Raw genomic sequence first — 22,237 nt, forward strand, 5'->3', positions numbered from 1 at the left:
TTTTACTATAATTTTTAGTACTATTCATGGGTCTCACTATACTATTTCAGTTAATTTTTACCTTTATCTATAATACTTTCAGGAAAAAAATTTTAATTTCAACAAAATAAGTTGATGTTAAACACACTCTATGTTTGGGGTTAATTCCTGATTCCTAACAGCAAAAATAAAATTAATAATAATAATAATAATAATTCCTAATTCTCTCATTTATCTTTAAATAAACTAATTTCTTTTTTATGTTTGAAAAATAAGGAAATACCTTTAATCTATTGTTTTTTCATTTAAATTTAATGGAATCATTTGAAGAAAAAAAAGTATTAATTCTACACCACAAAAAAGAGAAAAAGTGGAGATTTGCATTTTTTTTTTTTTTTTATTGCATTTGTAATTATTGTGATTGTTTGATTTAATTGAAAAAGTACTAAATTTGGGATATTTTCTCTTTTTTCAAATATAAATGAAAAAATTAATTAGTTTCAAAATTAGGAGAGGGATTTGTGAATTATTCCAAACATACGTAGAAAAGTACTTTTTCTCGGGAAAATTTTTTTTTTTTTTTTAAATGATGATTTATAGTATTTTATGCCCAAAAAAAAAAAAAGGGGGGGATGATGTAATATTTTCGTTAGGAAAAAAATGGTTTAAGTAGTTGATAAGTCTAAAACAGTGCTTAATTTTTTTATTTTGATGAGGAAGTCATGACTGAATCATGCTTGATTTGTTTAAGCGTGGTTGCTAAAAGTGAGGTACACACGAGAATTAAGCGGGGTTTGCATCTGTTGATAAGATAAGTTTTTGTTCATGTCAAAACTGTTTAAGCTCTACTGCATTGGAGTTGAATAAGTTTTCAACGTCTCTCCAAATTTTTTTTATTTTTTTTAACGGTAACTCTCCCGAGTATATTGCTTTAATGCTACGCACGATACAGGAGGAGAAGCAAAAAAAATTAATTAAATTATAGCACACTGTATCATCTTATATAGTTTTTTTTTTTTCCTCAAAAAAAAATCTTATATAGTATTTAATACAAATAATAAAAATAAGTCTTAAATGTTGATTATGTTGATAGCTCAATATATGCAATTCATAATCATATGTCATACTCATGTACGTCGGGTCAATATAAATATATTAAAGTCAATAACATTACTACCCCTTGAAAAAGTCAACAATACTACTGACAAAAATACTCAGATCCAATTTGACAATTTGTTGATTTGTTATTGGAAGTGATTAACAAAAAGTAATGAGTCAATATGGCACAAGTCAGCAATTTGTGAAATTGAGTATATGATTGGTACATGGACAGAGCCATGGTTGGACATTGCCCCCCCAAATTTTTTTAAAAAATATTATTATATATATGGGTATTAATTTTAGTAATTTTGTTTTAGAAAATTACATTTTTGTCTCTTAAAAATATCATTGATTCTTTTAAAAGTATTTTTATAATCACAAATTTTTCTATAATATTTTGACAAACTGTTAAGGTAGCAAATTCTTAGTAGTTCGTATTTGGGCCTATCGCTTACATTATCAGTAATTTGTAAAAAAGTTTGTATTTCAAACTTATTCCTCATTTAAGTAAATTCCAGTTAGTTCAACTGATAAAGTCTCTAATGGTTGAATAAGAGATATGTGGTTCAATTCCAGCCTACACAAAAAATCGATTGGTATCTTAGTTTGATAATAAAGAGTTATTATTAGGAGCGGACACCATAAATTGAAACTCTCTAATAAAATTAAATAATAAAAAAGAATTTCCTCATTTTAATTTTTAAAGACCACTGAAAAATTTATAAGTCTAAAATCTTTAAAAATATATATATATACAAGCACAAAAAAAAAAGTTTGGGTCTAGTCAACCAATTTTATTTAAAACAAATTAACAATCTAACTCTTAAAAAATTTTAAACAACTAGCAACTAAGCAACTAAATAACAACAAAGTCGGAGGCCGAAGTCACCACACACAACCAACAGCAAATCCACCCCTAAATTAGTGTGTTTCTAAAATTATTCAATTAAAATTATTTGTCTTTTAAAACTTTATAACTCACGACAAATATATTAAAAATGCTAAAATAATTTACTGTATATTTTAATGAAACGTTAAAATTTCTAGTTTTGATATAAATCTAGTCTTGCATAGTGTATATCTGCTTGTCAGCCATCACATGATAACTAGTATAACAATAAAGGCTAAGCCAAGGAGGGCCAGCGGGAATTTCCCTCCTTTACGCCGTCTTAAAAAGTAAAAACCATTTCATTTTTTAATAAATAAATTTTAAAATATTAATTTCTATATAAAAATGTTTTAAGATGCTGATTCCCCCTATGTGCATAGCTCGGAATCATAAAATGGTTATTTACAATATCCCATTACCAATCTAACAAATTTTACTTTTTGTCGATTCATTTTTTATTCCCACATTACTATATACTTCTTCTTTTGCAATGACCCACCTTTTGAATTTTTATTTTTTAATTTTTTAGTAACCTCCTTTTGAAAAGCTGGAATGAAAGTTAAGTTAAAATCAAGGCATATTTAGAATATTTTCAAATGTATTATCGTACTTTTGATACTTTTAAATTAATTTATTTTTCATTTTACTTTCAAGTAATCAAACGACTTGTCTGAATATCTTATATTTAGATTTATTTTTTTAACTTCATCTAATAATGATAATATACTTATAGTTATAGTAACCTTGACACCAAAAAAAAAAAAAAAAAAAACATATATTCCTTGAAAAAATAAGTTTTTAAAACTAATATAGATTGTTGACCACCCTCTCCTCAGCTCACCGATGGCATGGTTTGTATTTGAGAGAGACTTTTAAAACAAATTGATTTCAACCTATGGTATCTGTTTCTGATGATTTTGCTTACCAGATCTCTTATTCAACTGTCATAGTTAAAAACATATATTCCTTGAAAAAATAAGTTTTTAAAACTAATATAGATTGTTGACCACCCTCTCCTCAGCTCACCGATGGCATGGTTTGTATTTGAGAGAGACTTTTAAAACAAATTGATTTCAACATATGGTATCTGTTTCTGATGATTTTGCTTACCAGATCTCTTATTCAACTGCCATAGTTAAAATAAATGTTTTTTTATTATGCATTTTTTTTTAAATAAAGTCAAATTACACACGTCATAATTGAAATATTATTTTTCTTAAAGTCATAATTGAAAGAAGAATGATGCAACCCAACTTTGGAGAAATTGGTGAACCACATCACTTCTCCCAACTTTGATGGATGACGTAAAAAATATCTACTATTCATGACCTAGTCAAAAACACAAAAACGCGCATACCCATACATTTTTAGGTCCCACGGCTATTTACACCATTAAAAATTATTTTGTTACAGTGTTTTCAACAATAAATTTTCTGTTTTCAGCAAATACTCCAAACACAAGGAAGAAAATGAATGTTAAAAATTTTTGAACTGGCAAGTAGCAGACATGGATCAAATAAATATTTGAATTTTTATTCAGATTGAGAAAATAAAGCTGCCATATCATTGGGTTAAATACACCAATACTAAAATTAAAAATCACTGATTAGGCTATCAAACTGATAGCCAAAAATCCAGATGTTCAAAATTTAACGCTTGAACATCAACTATCTACTTTCTCCAAGGTTGAAGCAACAGATTTGTTGTACTCCTCCAATTCCTTCTTGTACGCCTCCATAGCTTCAGCAGCTTTGTCATTCCAAGCCTTTTTCTCTTCTTCACTCAGTTCCTATAATATCAACCAGCAAGAGATTATTAAAAATATGCATTTCCATATTATATCCATCAACTTGATTAAAGAAACAATACCTTCCACTTCACTGAAATTAGTGCATTGAGGGTAGAGTTGTTGATCCCTTGTCTCTCCTCCAATAAAGTCTTCCTTGCATCTTTGCTGCATCAACCAAAAGCATAATTTTATCATATTCAAAAACTCAAACAACTCCTATCAAAAAAAAAAAAAAAAAAAAAAAAACTCAAACAACCATAATTCACGGTAGAACTTTTACCTGAATAAAATGAATGAGGATGCAGGCCTCTTAGGCTTGTTAGGGTCAGAATTCTTCTTTTCTTCCTTCTGTTGCTTCTTCTTCTGGCGATCCACTTTCGTTTTCTGCACATTTTATAATTAGATTAGCCACAGTAAAGTTTGAGAAAGTACCAATAACAAAACTTTTTAAAGGTTGATTTTATAAAGAACCTTGATTATATTTTCAGTTTTCTCCTTCTTCTTGAGAAGCTGCAAGGCCTCCTGCTTCTGAAGTTTCATCTGCTCTTCCTCTTCCTTTCTGAGACTGGCAGTTTCTTCGTCCTTCATTTGATTGTAAGCCTCCATTTCTTGCAAATACTTCTCCTTGTTCTTCTTTGCAATCTGTAAGTTTCAAACGAAATAAAATTATACAAGAATCAAGCTAAATAGAATCAAGTCATGGTTGCTGGACAGAAAAAGGACAAAAGGTTTTATCTGAGAAAGAAATTAACCTCTTCATAAGGGCCTTTTTGTTCTTCTGTCATGTTTTTCCACTCTTCACCAGTGATCTTTGCAATCTATTATACAGTACCAAATTCAACAAATTAGAGGAGACCAATGTTTAACAATTCAAACAAATTTGCAAATGTTGTGAAATTAAAGCACCTCTGAAACACTCTTTTTCTCTGCATGCAAAGCAGCCCGCCTCTCATTTGTGAACACGAAAAATGCTGACATGGGATGCTTAGGTTTCAATGGATCCTTTTCTTTCCTGTGAACAAAGAATCAGATATTTTATGAATGCTATAATCAGAGAGAGACGGAGTATTGAGAGAGCCACACAGATAATGGAATTTACTTGGTCTTCTTGTTTTCTTTTTCTGATTCTTGTTTGAACTGGAGATACTGTTCAAGCAATTCCATAGCAGTCTTCTGTTTGTGCTCCTCCTCTAAGAGCTTCATTGCTTCGGTCTCACGCTTCTCCTTAGCAATTACCTGCAAATAAGCTTCCTTTTCAGCCTGATACTTCTCCTCATAGGGCTTCTTCTCTTCTGCAGTAACATTCTTCCATTTTGCCCCCAAAATGTTTGAGATGTCTTTGAACTCTGCCTCTGGATTCTCTTTTTTGATCTGCATCAAAACCCCCCAACAAAATTACCAAAGGCACATGAATCCAAATATTTAGCTCAACTCTCAAAGACCATTTCTGTATCTTACCTCAACCCATTGATCTTTGCACCATAGAATGTAAGGTGCAGAAGGCCTTTTCCTTTCAGGGCATGCCTTCTTCTTCTTCTCTTTCTTGTCCTGTTCATTGTCTCTCAGAGATTGACCAGCGGGGAAAGTCTGAACATAAAGACAAATTCAGATTAGGCAACCATCATATCAAACACTAGAAAGCAAGACCCCTACAATAGTATCACTTTGTTGGTTGCTAAGAAATACTTCTCAGATCCTGATCCAAGTTAGTAAAAGAAAGAACTTTATCAAGCAGTTAAGTTCTACATTTCATTTTTTCTACAATTTCAGAGAAACCAAAAGGAAAATGACAGAAAATGAAGAAAGAAAATTGTGAATTTAAAGATTATATGAAGAAGAATTAATCACTCATTCAGAAAAATCAATTCAGACATTGGCAAAACCATTTCTTTCAAAATCAAACCCAAAGGACTAATTTCAAAAAAAAAAAGATTATCCATTTTCTAAGCAACCAATCACAGTGAGAAACCCAGAGGACGCAAAAAGAGAAAAAGAGGGTGAAGAAAACTAACCACTGTGGGTTTGAACTCCTTCAACTTCTGTAACTTCTTCAATTCAGTCTGAAGCTTCTCCTGCTGACGGCCTCTAGTCTCAAGCTCTTCCTCCTTCTGCTTCAAAATCTCATCTTTGGCCTTCAAGAGCTCCTCAGTCTTCTCCTTTTCAAGCCTTAACTTCTGTAGTTTCTCTTGCATTTCCAGCAAGTCTTTCTCAAAAGAATCTTGCTCCGGTTGTTGCTTCTGCTGCTGTTTTGTCTGTTTCTTCGAGGCTCTCGCTTTGCCTTTCTTTGGCGAGGTCCGCGGCTGAGAGAGGCTCTCGTGGTTCTCCTTTTCCGGGTCATTGGCAGGTGGTGGTGGAACCGGGCTCGGAGAGACCTTTCCGGCTAAGATGTTGGCCTCGTTGGTCGATGGGGTTTTCTCCTTCAGAGCCCCCCTCCTGGTGCTCCTTTTCTTTGTAGGAACTGTGTCGATGGGCATCACAGCTACGGTCTCAGCCATTGTTGGGGATAAAGAGAGAGCGAGAGAGGCTTGAGTTGGTAGGTTCGTGAGGAAGAGTGAGTGATTTGGGTTGTGAACAGAGAAGGGGGTTTTATATAGGGAAGAGATGTGAGAGGGCCTAACGGTAAGATTTTTCAAATTCAAATGGACTATTGAGCGTATATGTTTTTAATTTGACCGTTGGGAATCTGGGAGCGGTAATTGAATTCTTACCAAAGAAAGATGGGAATTTGAAATTTTAAACATTAGTCTATGATTGGTTGGTTTTGGAAAAAAGTCGCACAGTGACACATATAAGGAGTTACTAACGTTCAGATCCAGATCAGATAGAATTGTTAGGATAAAAATAAATAAATAAAATAAAGAAAAAAAGTAATGTTATAGTCGCATATTATTTTATAACATTTTTATAAAATGTTAATGTGACCAACCTCTTATTAGTTTTCATTTAGACCCACCATTAATATCACTTTTTTATTTACTAATAATCACTCATCACATCAGTAGTTTGCAAAAATATTTGTAAAATAGATTGTATATCTAGTATTATTAAAAATAAATAAATAAAAAAGAAGAAAAAAACATTGCCATATCATTAGCCTAACTGTAAACAAAAAAGTCGTGGTTATTACACATTGATGAGGAGCATCTTTGACTTTCAAATATCATGGTTCGTCTTCGTTCCATAGTGAAAAGAATTTGGATTGGGAGAACCAAATTATGGCTTAATTATTCTTAAAAAAAATATTATGGCTTAATTAAATTATTTGCATATATATTTAACATTTTAAGAATGTAGCCATTTTTCGGAGATATTGTGAATAATAATAATAACAGCCATAAAATGAAGAAATGGTAAACTACAAATTTTGTCCCTAACCTTTTCATTTTTTTTCAATTTAATCCTTAACGTTTTAAATGTGTCAATTTAGTTCCTAACATATTGGTATTATGTCAAATTAGTCTCAATCGTTAAGTGATAGATGGAAAATACTGATGTGGCTAATGACCAAAATAAAAAATAATTTTTATGTCAACTTAGATGCCATGTGTACTGCTGACATGGATTAAACTTAAAAAATAAAGATAAAACCTAGCTTAATGAAGACACCAAATAGATCAAGTAAAGAAAAGATTATAATTAGGTACAAGTAAGCTTTGGATTTGGAACTAGAAGCAACATTACTGTCGTTGAAGCACCTGCCCAGCCTCATAAATCATAACTGGTTTTATATAACCTATATCAAGTTGCTTTCGATAAACATCCCTTATCACAATGAATGAACCACCAGCTTGGAGATATGCTATTCATCGTCATTGTACTTTGTTGTCACAATCACCTTACCAACAACAAGGTAAACTGAGTAAAACCCAATACCGAATTGACCAAATCATGCTAACATCCGCTTTGGCTTGTAAGGTGAATTTGTTCGTCCCGGACCTTGAAAACCCAAATTGTTCATCAATTCTATAACAAAAAAATAATAAAAAAATATTTTTAAAAATCCCAAAATTATCCAGCGACTCATGACCAGATCGCTAGAGGACACAAGCTACTTCATGGCGACTCAAGCCATACAGCTCCTCCACTCACTCTGACGAAGGACCACACTCTGGCAATGACTACAAACTCTATGTCCCCTTCCCCATCGACAATCTGACCTTAGCAACAAAAACCCCCCACATAGATTTTGGGATCGTGATTCATTTAGGATTTTATCATAATTTTCTGTCTTCCTTAAGTTGGGTTTTGTTTGTTTTATTTTTTGTTTTTACCGTATTTTTTATTTTTTAAGTTTAATCCATGTTAAAAGTGCACGTGGCATCTGAGTTGATATAACAATTATTTTTTATTTTAGTCGTTAGCCATATTAGCATTTTCCATCCATCGCTTAATAGTTGGGACTAATTTGATACAGTACCAAAATATTATGGACTAAATTGACACTCTTGAAACATTAAGGACTAAATTGAAATACATCAAAAAGGTCAGGGATTAAATCTGTAGTTTACCCAATGAAGAAATTATTTGCTAGTATCCAAGTTGTACCACATTAGTGCATTACCTTTATCCCAAAGTGTCCTCCCCTCGATAATATTATGCAACGTGGGAAAATTTGTTAAATCAAATCTTAGTCACTAACGTATCTTCTTCTTTTTTTATGAAAGTTTTTACCTTTACCTTCTCAAATCAGTCACAATTTTCTAAGAGAGAGAGAGAGAGAGAGAGAGAGAGAGAGAGACCTATGGCATCTTCTGGGAGTTGGGGATGGCGGGAGCCACCAATGGTGATGGTGAGGGTGAGGGTGAAGGTGATGGTTTTCATATTTTCTTTCATTTAGGACTAGGTTTGTTACTAGAATATGACTCAATAAATTCTCAGACATGGCAACTATTGAGTATTGAGTGGGAGAACCACTAGGGATTACTATTGTGGTCCTCCCAATGGAGCAAATAATTTCTCAAAGAAAATAAAATTTTGGGGTCACATTCAATTTGTTTCTTACATTTTGGTAACAATTAAGTTGGTTTCTGTTATTTTCAACTTGAAGTCACTTTGGTCTCTACTATTAACTATTAACAAAAAATGCCTATGTGGTAAAAGGTGTGCATTGTTGGCATTCTCGAAGCTTACGTGGAAACTAAAAATAATAATAATAAATATCACTTCTGCATCTAAATAAAACATTTTAATTTACCAATTTTAAAGAAATTAATTTTTTTAATTGATAAATTAATTAATTTTTATTTAGATGTTGATGTGGCACCATTATTATTATTTTAAGTTGTCACATAAGCTTCAAGTGTGCCAACAATGAACACCATTTGCCATGTAGGCATTTTTCATTAATAGTTAACAATAAGGACTAAATTGACTATAAGTTGAAAATAACAATGATCAAATTGATTGTTACCAAAATATAATAACCAAACTAACTGTGAGTCTAAAGTATAGGAAGCAAAGTAATATTTTTGCCTAATTTCTAGCTTTCTCCTCCCTCTTTTTAAAGTTATTAGTACACTTGTTGTACTACACCATTTTCCCACATAAAGATGAGCGGTATACCTTATTTTGGATTTCATATATAAAATTGATTTTTATGTGAGAGAAGTAACGGGATATTCAAGATAAATTCTCAAAAAAACTAAGATTCAGAGTGGAAGTATCAACATTCAGAAATCCAATGCTCCAAACTTCATACCTGTACATTACATGATTAAACATTCAATATGCTGAATGACCAAAATGGTTCCTTATCCCAAAGGGACCAGGATTTAGCAGCCACCAATTTATGCTAAAAATACACATTCTCTTAACTTTCTCCCCCCTCTTTCTGTATCCTCTTACACATTTCACATAGAAGATAAATTCCGCTGACAGGGCTGGTTAACACCAAACAGATTGCCTGAGAGAAAGATGAGTAGATGACATTACAGGTATACCTGAAAGGCCAATCTTATCAAACACCGGGCGGGAAATTGGGAATGTATCACTTGTTCTCAACTCCTGCAACTCATATCCAATATTTTTCAAAACCTGAAATGGAGAACATATGTTTCATGCATCAAAACTATGGATAAATAATTAGCCATTTACAACCATCTCCATAATCACATCATTCCAAGAGTCTATTGGCCCAGGTAAGCACCAGTGCAAACAGTCATTCTGAACTGTTAAGTTTTTGCCCTTCGCATATAGATAAAACTCTCCATATGGACCTGGATGCCCATCAGGCCGCAAAAGTGAAAGCATAGTTAGGTCAAGAAGTTTAAGGTTCACCCCGTTTTCAGAAGCTTTAAATGCTGCCTTCAGTTCCATCTCGCCTTCTTTAACTGGTGCTGTTCTGAGGCAATTCCCTCCACTAGACCACTCCCCATTCTCAAAGTGATCTGGCGTGGATGTCCTAAAAAATATCAGGCCCTTGTGATTGGACGATACTATGAAGTCCAATACAAACCGCAGGGATTTCCCATAAGCAAAATCAAATCCCAACTCCGTCAAATTTCTTTTAGGACAGTAATGACAGCCCAACAATGTGTCATTCTCATGATAGATTGAAGACTTTAGAAACTATTTCCCACTTGAAATTATCATGTAATCCAAATTCTGGTATTGATCAGTCCACTTCTTGTCAAGTTTGTCGAGATACAGCTCAACTTCAGATGTTGAAACACCATTAAAGTCCTCAAAAATATCTGCTTTTACAAGGAAGGGGGACCAAATAACTGAGATAGTGAAGTTGTAAGAGGGGAACTGCCATCTTTTGGACCTGTAATCTTCATCATGGTAAACTTGAACAGCTTGTTCTACCCGAAGGACATAATCATTCACTTGCACAGGTCAGACAATCCTCTAGTGCCATTTTTTGAAGACAATAAACTCTCCCACATCATGCTGCCTAACAACAATCGTCACCCATAATGAAGGCACTAAGAAAATCAACATAAAGTCATAAACGACACTTGAAACTTTATTAATTTATTTAATCAAAATATAAATGCAAGTCTCTACACCAATTCTAGAAAAACTGACAAAACAAAACTAATAATTAATAACCATCAAATTCACAAGAAAGAATTTGAAATTTAAAAATAAAAAATAAAAAACGTAATCAATAACATCTGCAAATGGACCAAGTGGGATTCATACAGGTCAAGAGTTACCAGCAATTGAGCCTGCATGAATGCAATGTTTAGCAGCTTCATTTAATGCCACTCAGTAAAATTAGGTAAATCCATTTGGATACTGCGTATCAACAAATAGAAATGCAAAATAGTGTTTTTGTGAATTGAAGCAGGGGTATCTTCACACCTATTTTATTATGATCTTGCACTACAAAAATAAAGAATGCACAATGAAGGATGACTTTTCTCATTCTAATTCAGTAATAAATCACAGAAATCTTCAAGTATTAAATTCTTGGATTTAAAAGAGGGAAAATGGAAATGTTGAATAAGCCACAGATAAAGGATGAGCTTATAGGAATTGAACTTCAGGTATTAGCAACACACACACACAAGAGGAAATGTGGTTGGAGACTTCTAAGTTCTAGCACTTCTTAGAGTCTCCTTAATTAGAATAAAAAATTCATTAACAACCATTTCTATATCACAAACCCTACTTTCTAAAATATAATATATTCATATTACCACCAGGATGTCTTGTGTGCATGTGTTATTACAACTGAGAGTATGCTTTCAACAACTCATGATGATTCCTGATCTGTCCCAGTTGGTTTAATGGAATTGTAGTCTATTCGAGACTACTAATCTTCAAGAATGAGGAAAAAGAAAGGAAATTTTGGTTTAATTCTCTGTTGCCACTTATTCATCATGATTCAACTTAAATACATACCAAATAACCACAACCGATAACAATGACAGCTATTCTACTTTAGCCGAAACTTTGGCTAAACTAGATAATAACTATAACACCTATCCTAGATAAAAATAGCAATCTAATAACAAACAATAATAACAAAAGATAACAACAACCTAATCTCCCAGTTACAAGCAACTGAAGGAGTCCATTATTAAACTAAACTCTTGGAGGCAATCTTCTTAGCTAATCCACTGTTACTACTTAGCAGGTGAATGTAATCCAGACATGAGGCTCTAGGACACAACATTCCCCTCCCCTTGAAGAAAAATCTTGTCTTCAAGATTTAAATTTGAAAATTGTTGCTGGAGTGCATCATAGGGCTTCCAAGTGGCATCTTCCTCATTGACTCCAACCCACTGTACCAAGGCTTCGTGCAACACCTTCTTGCCATTCTTAACCCATCGAAAATCAATTATACATTTGGGCTCCAAGACCATTGCGCCATCGTCCCCCACGTTAGGTAACTCTGGTGCTACACGATCAAAATGTCCTAGCTTCTTTTTTAACTGCGAGACATGAAAGACCAAGTGTAATCGGGAGTGGGTCGGCAATTCCAATCGATAAGCCACCTTTCACAACCGCTCAATAATCTGATAAAGTCCATAAAAACACGGCGAGTGCTTCATATTCCCTCGTACTCTTAAGGACATTTGCCCAAAGGGCTGTAACTTCAAATAAACCATATCACCAGGTTGAAACTCTAGCTCGCAACGGTGGCGATCTTCATACAATTTCATCCAATGTTGAGTCTCCAATAAATTCTCCTTTAGCTGCTTTAATATCTCATCTCTCTGTCCCAAAGTGTTCTCAACTTGCACCACTGATGTAGTTCCATGCTTATATCTGTGAATTGTTGGTGGAGCTCGCCCATATACCACCTCAAACGGTGTCATGCGTGTGGTGGTTTGATAGGAAGTAATGTACCAAAACTCAGCCTAGGGAAGCCACTGAACCCACTGTTTTTGTTTAGAACTCACAAAGCGCCTCAAATATGTTTCCAAACATCTATTAAGAACCTCTGTTTTTCCGTCACTCTACGGATGGTAAGCCGAACTCATATGCAACTCAGACCCTTGAAGACAAAAGTATTCAGCCCAGAATTGACTTATGAACACCAGGTCTCTATCTGAAACAATGGAACGCGACATACCATGCAATCGCGCCACCTCTTTGACAAAGATTTCAGCCACTGTTTTAGCCGAATATGGGTGCTTGAGGCCAATAAAATGCTCGTATTTAGAGAGTTGGTCAACCACTACAAGTACCACAGAATACCCATTAGATGATGGAAGTCCCTTAATAAAATCTATGGAGCCATCTTCCCACACACGATCTGGGATTGGTAACGGTTGAAGCAACCCACCTGGAGTTTGAGAGTCGTACTCACTACGTTGACAAACATCATAATATCAAACATACTCCAGAATATCTCTCTTCATTCCCACCCAATAAAAATTTGCTGCAACTCGTTTATAGGTTCGTAATGCTCCAGAGTGTCCACCAATGGGTGTATCATGAAATTCATTGATAAAATTCGTCTTGTGGCGAGATCCAGTAGGTAGAACCAGCCTCCCTTGGTACCACAACAACCCTTCCTTGTCTGAAAATTTCTGAATAGCAGCCTCTCCCCTTTTAATTGCATCTCGAAGGTCAACCATACTTGGGTCATAACGGGCTTCATAATGAATTTCATCCAACCAAGTTGGTCATGGACAAGAAATGGTAGCCAGGTCCCCATGTAACCGCGACAATGCATCAGCGGCTTTATTTTCTCATCCAGGACGATACTTGATCTCATAATCATACCACATAAGCTTCACGATCCACCTCTGTTGGTCTAGTGTTGTAATTCGTTGCTCCAAAAGATATTTTAAACTTCTATGATCCATACGAATTCGAAACCTTCAACCCAATAGATAATTCCGCTAGTGATGAACAGAGTAAACAATTGCCATAACTTCTTTCTTCTTTCTCATAGGTTGATCGAGCTAAAGATCGACCCGATATGGCCTTATTGTAAAAAGCCATTGGTTGTCTTTCCTGCATAAGCACAGTGCCTAAACCTTTATCAAATGTGTCGACTTCTATCATAAATTGCTTAGAAAATTTTGGTAAGGAAAGGACTGGTGCTTGAGTCATGACCTTCTTGAGATTTTGAAATGCCTCATCTGCCTCGGCATTCCAATGGAATGCGTCCTTCTTCAATAGCTTTGTCAAGGGTGCTGCAATGCTACCATAATTACGAATGAATTTTTGGTAGTATCCAGTCAATCCAAGGAAACCATGGAGTGCAATAATGTTTGTTGGAGTAGGCCATGCTTCCATGCTACAAATCTTCGTAGGATCTGCTGAAACTCTAGCTGCACTGATTATGTAACCCAAATATTCTACTTTTCACTGCCTAATTAAGCATTTAGATTGGTTAAAATATAGTTGGTTTTCGACACCTAGTAAGGTGTCGAAAACCATTTGGAGATGGTGCAAGTGATCATTCTAATTTTTACTATAAACAATATATCATCAAAAAAGACTAGCACATACCTTCGCAATCGAGCACGAAATATGTCATTCATGAGTGATTGAAATGTGGAAGGTGCATTGGTGAGGCCGAAAGGTATTACAAGGAACTCATAGTAACCGTCATAGGTGCAGAATGCCGTCTTATGGACATCATCAGGTTGCACTCAAATTTGATGGTACCCCAATTTAAGATCCAATTTAGTGAAATATGCAGCACCATGTAACTCATCTAACAGCTCATCTATGGTAGGAATGGGATAACAATCCTTCAGCGTAGCGCAATTTAGTGCTCAATAATCAACACAAAAGCACCAAGAGCCATCTTTCTTTTTCACTAGCAAGACCAGTGATGAGAATGGACTGGAGTTGGGTCATATAATTCCGGTAGTGAGCATCCCCTTCACCGCCCGCTCTATCTCATTTCTTTTTAATGTGAGGGTAGCAGTATGGTCTAACATTAATCGGTCCGCTTCATGGTTCCAAAGTGATCCGGTGGTCATGAGATCATGGTGGAGGCAATGTAGTAGGGATTTGAAATATGGCCCAGTACTGCTTCAAAAGTTGTTTCAAAGCTACTGCTTGGTTTTGGTTCAACGATTCCTCCGCGGTAGATTCTATAGGTCCAAGTAGTTGCATGACAATAGCACCAGTGTTGGTGGATGTCAACTTTTGAACATGATGTACTGAGCCTTACGTAACCCAACCTCTATCTTCACCACATATCACATATTTCTTCCCTTTGTCCCAAAATTCCATTGTGAGTTTACTCCAATCATGCAAAACTCTACCTAAGCCTTGCAACCATTGCATTCCCAAGACCACATCTGACCCTTGTAAGTCTAAGGGGTATACATTGGCTTGAAATCCGTACTCTTGGATCTCCATAGGTACAGCCAAATATATTTCTTCACTTGTTAGCCGTTCGCCATTGGCCACCATCACCGCAAAGGTTGGAGATGCCGTTTTGCAACACCCCATCCGCTTGGGAAATTTCAAACTAACAAAATTGTGGGTACTCCCACTATCAATGAGAATATGTATTGGTCTCCCATTGATAGTCCCTATCACACGCATAGTTTGTGGGGAAGATACCCCCACTAAGGCATGTAGCGAGATTTCAGGAGTGGTGGTTGGGTCTTCCTCTTCCTCGGTTGTCACAATTGGACCATCAATCTCTATTTCTTCGCCCATGACTTCGAGCAAATAATTCCTACTGTGTCTTGCATTGGTGGCCTAGCCCAAATTTCTCATCACAATTGTAGCACAGTCCCTTGTCACGATGTGCTTGTATCTCTGTCCAAGAAAGTTTTTTAAAGGCTGGGTTTTAAAGGGAATGCAGGGCAGAGGATTAGGATGGTTGTATATTCCTTTGGTAGGTTGTGGACTAGGTAGGAGTGTTGGTCTTGTTTGGGTGGAAGTGTGTCGAAGCTTTTGTAGTTTGTCTTCTTGTGAGCGAGCTAGACTAGTAGCAAGGACCAAGGTAATGGGTCTGAATAATTTAACCTCGGCGTGAATTTCTTCATGTAGTCCATAGATATAACTCCCAACGAGAGCCTTCTCTAGCCAATCTTGTACTCAGGCTACCAAACATTCAAAATTTGCTTGATATTCTCGCACTGTGCTAGTTTGGCGTAATTTGGCTAAAGTTTCATCAAAGTCTTCATAATCCGATGGCCCAAAACGGACACACAAAGCATGTGTAAATTCCTCCCATGAAACATTCGTCCTTGTTTCCTCAAACCACTGGTACCATTGAAGAGCATCGTCCAGCAAATGGAAGGAAGCAAGAGTTATCTTCTCACTATTCTTTGTCCATTAATAACGGAAGAATTTTTATGCCTTGTAGATCCATCCCGTTGGGTCTTCTCGATTGAATTGAGGAAAATCCACCCAAGAAAATTGAGTTTGTATTCCCCCAATAGTTCCTCCATTAGTCCCTTTTGATCCGTGATTACGGCTAGCAAAGTGTTCTCCATTATCGCGATTCCGGCTAGCTAAGCCTTCTTCGCGGTGGCTGTTGTGAGTAGTTGAGTTTCTTTGGTTGTCCATCCCTTCAATTCTTCTTCCCATCTGAGCTATTATGTTGGCAAGGGCCTCAAAGGCCTCTACACTCTCCTTATATCAATAAACTCCGTAGCGAACTCTTCTCCTTGGACTTCGATCTGTCTCCGGATAGAATGGTCTCTAACCTCCAAGGCTACTATCTGATCCTCATTAGTTGTTGAATGAGTAGGTGGTGGGTTGTTCATCATCTAGCTCTGATACCAAATAATCTGTCCTAGTTGGTTTAATGGAATTGTAGTCTATTCGAGACGACTAATCTCCAAGAATGAGGAAAAATAAAGGAAATTTTGGTTCAATTCTCTGTTGCCTCTTATTCATCATGATTCAACTTAAATACATACCAAATAACCACAACCGATAACAATGACAGCTATTCCACTTTAGCCGAAACTTTGGCTAAACTAGATAATAACTATAACACCTATCTTAGATAAAAAATAGCAATCTAATAACAAACGATAATAACAAAATATAACAGCAACCTAATCTCCCAGTTACAAGCAACTAAAGGAGTCCTTTATTAAACTAAACTCTTGGAAGCAATCTTCTTAGCTAATCCACTATTACTACTTAATAGGTGAATGTAATCCAGATATGAGGCTCTGGGACACAACATATTCCTTAGATTCATTGATGTGAGTACTTCAAAGAAACAAAAGCATCAACAGTGTGACAAACAATTGCTATATAAAATACATTTATAATGCATCTAAACTAGTACAAACCTACGAAGATAGTCATAGCGCAGAAGCCAAATTCTTGAATTGGCTTGAGGGCTTAAAGTAGCAAACATCATCTTATAGCAAAAAGGTTTCATTAGGATCGCAATTATGCTAAATTAAAATTTTACATGTTAAAAAAAAATTATGTATAGTGGATTACATTCCTCCTACTATTTACAAATAATAAATTATGTAAGTGCTCAGGAAAAGATAAATCACACAAATCATATATGCAATTGAAACCCAAAAAAAAGTTAGTACGGACAGTGAAAGCTCGAAAATGTGTTAAAAAACACAAGAGCTGTTTAGACCCTCAAATTAAAGTTAAGACTCAATAGATTTTACACTAACTTAATTCTAAGTGCAGAATAGTATAAATGCGAGCGGATAAACAAACAAGCTACTCAAACACATATTCATATAATCACAGCAGTAAAATGAAATGTAAAAGAGTAGAGAAGAAGAATGCAAACACAGATAACACACCGATGTGTTATCGAAGAGGAAACTGAAGAACTCGACGAAAAACCTCTCTGCCGCTCTCCAAGCGGTAATCAATCTACGAGACAATCAGTTGGGATACATGGGTTAACAAGAGACCCTCCAAGCCTAATCTACCTGCTGTACCTAAGCCCTCCAAGTTCCTACTCCAACAAGACTTCTCGGAACCATGTCTTGTCTAGCTCTCCGGATCCCGCAACAAGCTCCATGTTGCATCTGTCATCCTTGACTTCTTCCAATGCTTCCTAGCAACACCAAAAACACTCACTACATTGAAAATGTATGATAATGGGAGAGGGGAGGAAAAGAGGCTATAATGATTTCTCACTAAGGATGAGTAGCTCTCTCTCAAAAAGATAGGTGTGTGTTGTAGAAAACCTATCTAGGGTTTTTCTCTCTGAATGGCCTTCTTTACATTTGTGGATAATAAGAGTATATATAGTATAGGTGGAGGGTAGGGAAGTCACACTAATAAATCCTCCAGGCAGAATGTTTCGCGACTGTCTCGCGGGAAGGCCTTACCTAGGAGACACTCGCAAAAACGATAGTCTGGCATAACTCTTCAGCTTCCAGTCATGTGCTCCTCACGTGGCTCTTTCGCGGCTTAGCTTCTCACGAGCTTCTCGCGAAATCCACTGATTCTTCATTTAAGCTTGAGTCTTCACCAACTTAATACTAAACCCAATACAATAAAATCCCACAAAGTACAAGGATATAAATTAAAGCAATTATAACACTTTTTATCACAGAATAAAGCCAATATAAAACATAGTTGTAAATCACAACTTTACAGACAGGACCTACTCACATCATGTCCAAAAATCCAAATTCAAGACTTAATATTGCTACAACAATCTTAACAAGTACCTGCGAAAGCATGCAGAGCAATGACTGGACATGGTTGCGAGATATCGAATCACCAATTAATGCCCATGTTTTGTCCCTCATCGCCCCAAGGAATCTCTCTGGATCAAAAGGCGGTAACTCACAATCTCTTGGATTCCACCTCCAGTATAGGTACCCTGTATCCGACCGCCCATTATTAATGCAATTCTGAAGACCTTCAATTAATGAGCAGCTTCGATTAGTGTACGTAGGACCTGATGGGTTAGGTATCCAATCCCTAGTAAGAAGATCACATTTTTCTGCAACCAGATTTGACTTCCATTCAATACAAAATGGAGAATACCACTATAAAGAGAATCAAACTAGGAAAGAGTCACTTTATTTGAGTGTCATACCGTGTCAAACACGCATTGAACATGCGTCGAACAGCCGGGACAAGAGAACAAAAAGAATCTAATACCCTTTCACAAAACACAGAAAGCATTCATGCTTTAAATAGTAATAATGCATTTGAAAATTTAATAAATATCTTTATTCTTGATTTTTATCATAATTTCCAAACATCCTTTAATGGTAGAGGATTTGATTTATTATCCATTGACCGCATTGTTACTCTTAGTTTGATATGTGTGTGTATATAAATAAAATTGTATGAAAATAAATTATTATTAATATATAAAAATATGAATAAAAATATATTTAATAAACGTATCATGCTGTACCCATTTCCTATTTTTTCAAAAATTGATGTGTTGTTGTTTCGTACTTGTACCTATTCCCGTATTCATGTTCTTACTTCTTAAGAATCAACAAAATCTTGATGAGGAAAAATTTCATGAAAACTAAACTAGTAACCAATCATAGTAGACTATAGACAACACTAGATCAATGAATCATGCAATATGCTAATAATAAGAAACATACAAATTAGAACAAAACCCATTAAAATTTTCTAGTAAAACCATCACACTTCTATGCATGAGTTAAAAATTTAAAATCAACCAACTTTAATTAAGTACGTACTTTCTTTTATACAAGATAGAAATTCTACTCCAACCTAATCTAAATGTATATATGTGTGAAGTTCTCTCCTAAAGACTTGAACCTCAACCCCCCCACCTCACAAGAACTTTGTACTTGTTAAGTAACCATTATGCCAAGGGTGCGCGATGATAACTACACTCTTCCAAAAAGAAACCAACAAAATCCACAAAACCATTTATGGTCAATAGATCTCAAACCAATCTCAAGTATCCATCTCCAAACCACATACTTCAAGAATAGAAAGTTTTGACTTTTCTTGTGCATCCAATGTTAAAATTCAAAGAAAATGTAAAAAGAACAAACCTAATAAAATTTTCCGGTAACACATCACTACATCACACTTCTATGCGTGAGTTTTGAAATAACACCATCACTGCATCACACTTCTATGCATGAGTTTTGAAATAACCGATGTAAACTAACTACACACTTCTAAAAGAACTAACAAAATCCACAAAAACATTTATGGTCCATAGATTTCATACCAATCTCAATTATTATTTTCTATACTACACTTTTCAAGAATAGTAAGTTTTATTTTTCTAGTGCATTCAATGCTAAAACCAGTGGTGGCTTTAAGAATCATTTTTAGGGTGCTTACTAACAAACATAAATTATACAAAATCTAATGAATAGATAAGTTGAATATATCAACATCACCAAAAATCGCAAATATATAAAGTATTACAATTTCTTTCTACTAACAAAGAAAAAAAAAATTAATTGATAAGAGATAAAGTGGGAATTGATGATGTTGAGATAAAAGTAATAAAGTGAGAGAGAATCAAAAATGAAAATAGAGAAGAGAAAATGGAGAGAGAGATGATATTTGCTACAAATGCAAATCCATACTCTAGGGAGAGCAAAATTATTATGACTGCAAAGTCAAAGAGAGCCTAAATGTCGACACCGCCAAGGAGAGACCACAATATTTCTCTTGGTACATTTATTAAGAAAAATTGAAATTAAGGATTATTTTTATGTAATAGGTTGAACGAGTTACAAAATAAAATTAAATGATTAGGGTTTTTTTTTTAATAAGCTTTTTGTTGAATAATTTTTTCACTTGATATTGTTTGGTCTAATCTTGTTTTTGTTTGGATTATTTTTTTTGTTATTTTTGCTAATTTTTATTGTTGTTATTTAAGCCCATTTTTTTTGTTAAAGGGGTTAAGAGTTATGTTTGAGAGAGCAAAATCATTTTTGGAGTAATGCTATGTCTACAATATTATTGGTGGGTTAAAAAGTGATGTCAGTATTGAACCCAAATTTGAATTAGTAACAACTTATCATATATGACTTTTTGTGAAAATATTGTGAATGTAGCATTACTATTATTTTTTGTTAAACTTAAATCCTTATAATTCTCAAGTCATGATGTTCAATATTTTTATTAGGCGGTCAAAATAAGTTAGTTTAGTATATAAATTTTTTTAAAGGAAAATTGTATTTTATTGCATTTTACCATTCTAAACTATGCCTCATATTATACTTTGCACCCTCAACTTTTCAAATGCACATTTTGTACCCTAAACTATGACCATTGTTACACTTTGCACCACTACATCAAGTTTGCTTGGATAGAAATCCAAAGTTTAGAGTGTAAAGTATAATTGGGAGTATAATTTAAAGTGGTAAAGTGTAATTTTTTCTTTGTTTTTAAGGGGTTAAGAAAATAGGCAATTGAGTCTTTTCAAGTGGTGTCATGCTTTTCCATTCAAGTTAACAACAAATATGCCGGTAGGGTACAAAATGTAACAAGAATCATAATTTTGGTATAAATTTTTTTTTTTTTTTTGAGAAAGATAATTTTGGTATAATTAAGAGTATAGTTTAAAGCAATAAAATGTAATTTCTCTTTTTTTTCATATATATATATATATATATATATGTCTGATTAATATATGTCCTAAGAGTGCACATTAATTATCTATTTTTAAAAACATTTTATGAAAAATTGAAAAAATTATCAAAAAAGTAGGTAACTTTTTCATTTTTTCATAAAAATTTCCTAAAATAGTTACCAATACATGCCCTCAAAGCACGCATTAATAAAACCATAAACACGCACATTTTTTTTGTAAGCGAAGGGTCCTGTCACCACCTGACTTATACATGGAACCGCCCCTAAAACCCAAAGAAAACGTAAAAAAAACAAAACCCAACAAAGATTAGCTGGATTCAAATTACCTTTTGGAGGCACCTGATCTTTATTTTCTTGAACCTGCACAAAAACAGGTGGGTTTAGAGTTGGGTTTGGGTTTGGGCTTGGGTTTGAGTTTGGATTTGGATTTGGAACCACACTTTTCTGGGCAATAGGTGTTTCTTCTAAGATGGGAGAAACAGTTTTGGGGTTTGGGTTTGGACTTGGAATAGGAATTGGAATTGGAACCACACTTTTCTGTGCAATAGGGGTTTGTTCTAAGATGGGAGAAACTGTTGTGGAACGAAAGAAAACGAGATGAAAAGCAAAACCCATTAATAGAATGGGAAAAACTAACTTCAGAAGCATATGGTTCTGTTTGTTTCGAAACCAATTGAGCTTCATTTTCTACCCACTGAAATACTTGAACTTGCTGCTCGCTATTTTTTGGAGCTTGCTTTTAAATATAGTCTTTTGAGCTAAAATTCTTGAATATGCATAGGAGGGAATAAGGATGGTATAAATTGGAGAATAGATTCAGGTGACCGACATTGAAGTACGATATAAAAAAATGTATATGCCATTTTAAAAAAATTGTCGTGATTGTTGAGAATAGACACTCAAGAAGTAAAATACGAGGAATTAGTTTAAAAAGAGAAAGGAACGGGTTTGGGTGGCACTGTTCATGCCGCCCATGCATGGCATGCCCTCTGGGAAAACGCTGGCAAGCCCATGTCATACTTATGGGCACGCTAACAAGG

At 34.7% G+C, this 22,237-nt stretch overlaps 1 protein-coding gene and 1 pseudogene across 1 annotated transcript; both read right to left on the bottom strand.

The window, feature by feature from the left end:
• Positions 1 to 3,477: 3,477 nt before the first annotated feature.
• On the bottom strand, positions 3,478 to 6,328 carry LOC126713349 (high mobility group B protein 6-like). The gene is made up of 9 exons (XM_050413084.1): positions 5,771 to 6,328; positions 5,217 to 5,345; positions 4,858 to 5,129; positions 4,665 to 4,770; positions 4,511 to 4,576; positions 4,230 to 4,400; positions 4,039 to 4,142; positions 3,839 to 3,923; positions 3,478 to 3,758 (listed from the first exon to the last, which is right to left on the bottom strand). The coding sequence occupies exons 1-9, from the start codon at positions 6,251 to 6,253 to the stop codon at positions 3,633 to 3,635; spliced, it is 1,542 nt and encodes a 513-aa protein (XP_050269041.1). The 5' UTR covers positions 6,254 to 6,328; the 3' UTR covers positions 3,478 to 3,632.
• Positions 6,329 to 9,412: 3,084 nt separating this feature from the next.
• LOC126713350 (protein trichome birefringence-like 23) lies at positions 9,413 to 21,947 on the bottom strand (annotated as a pseudogene).
• Positions 21,948 to 22,237: the final 290 nt, after the last annotated feature.

The sequence above is a fragment of the Quercus robur genome, chromosome 2 (assembly GCF_932294415.1).
Source record: "Quercus robur chromosome 2, dhQueRobu3.1, whole genome shotgun sequence".
Classification (NCBI taxonomy): Eukaryota; Viridiplantae; Streptophyta; class Magnoliopsida; order Fagales; family Fagaceae; genus Quercus; species Quercus robur.

What these genes read in the sequence shown, in the direction of transcription:
- LOC126713349 (XM_050413084.1), bottom strand. Translation starts at nt 6,253, where the DNA reads ATGGCTGAGACCGTAGCTGTGATGCCCATCGACACAGTTCCTACAAAG. An exon ending in TCCTCATTCATTTTATTCAG is followed by an intron (nt 3,924 to 4,038) that starts GTAAAAGTTCTA and finishes TGGTTGATGCAG; the next exon opens with CAAAGATGCAAGGAAGACTT. An exon ending in TAATTTCAGTGAAGTGGAAG is followed by an intron (nt 3,759 to 3,838) that starts GTATTGTTTCTT and finishes TTGATATTATAG; the next exon opens with GAACTGAGTGAAGAAGAGAA.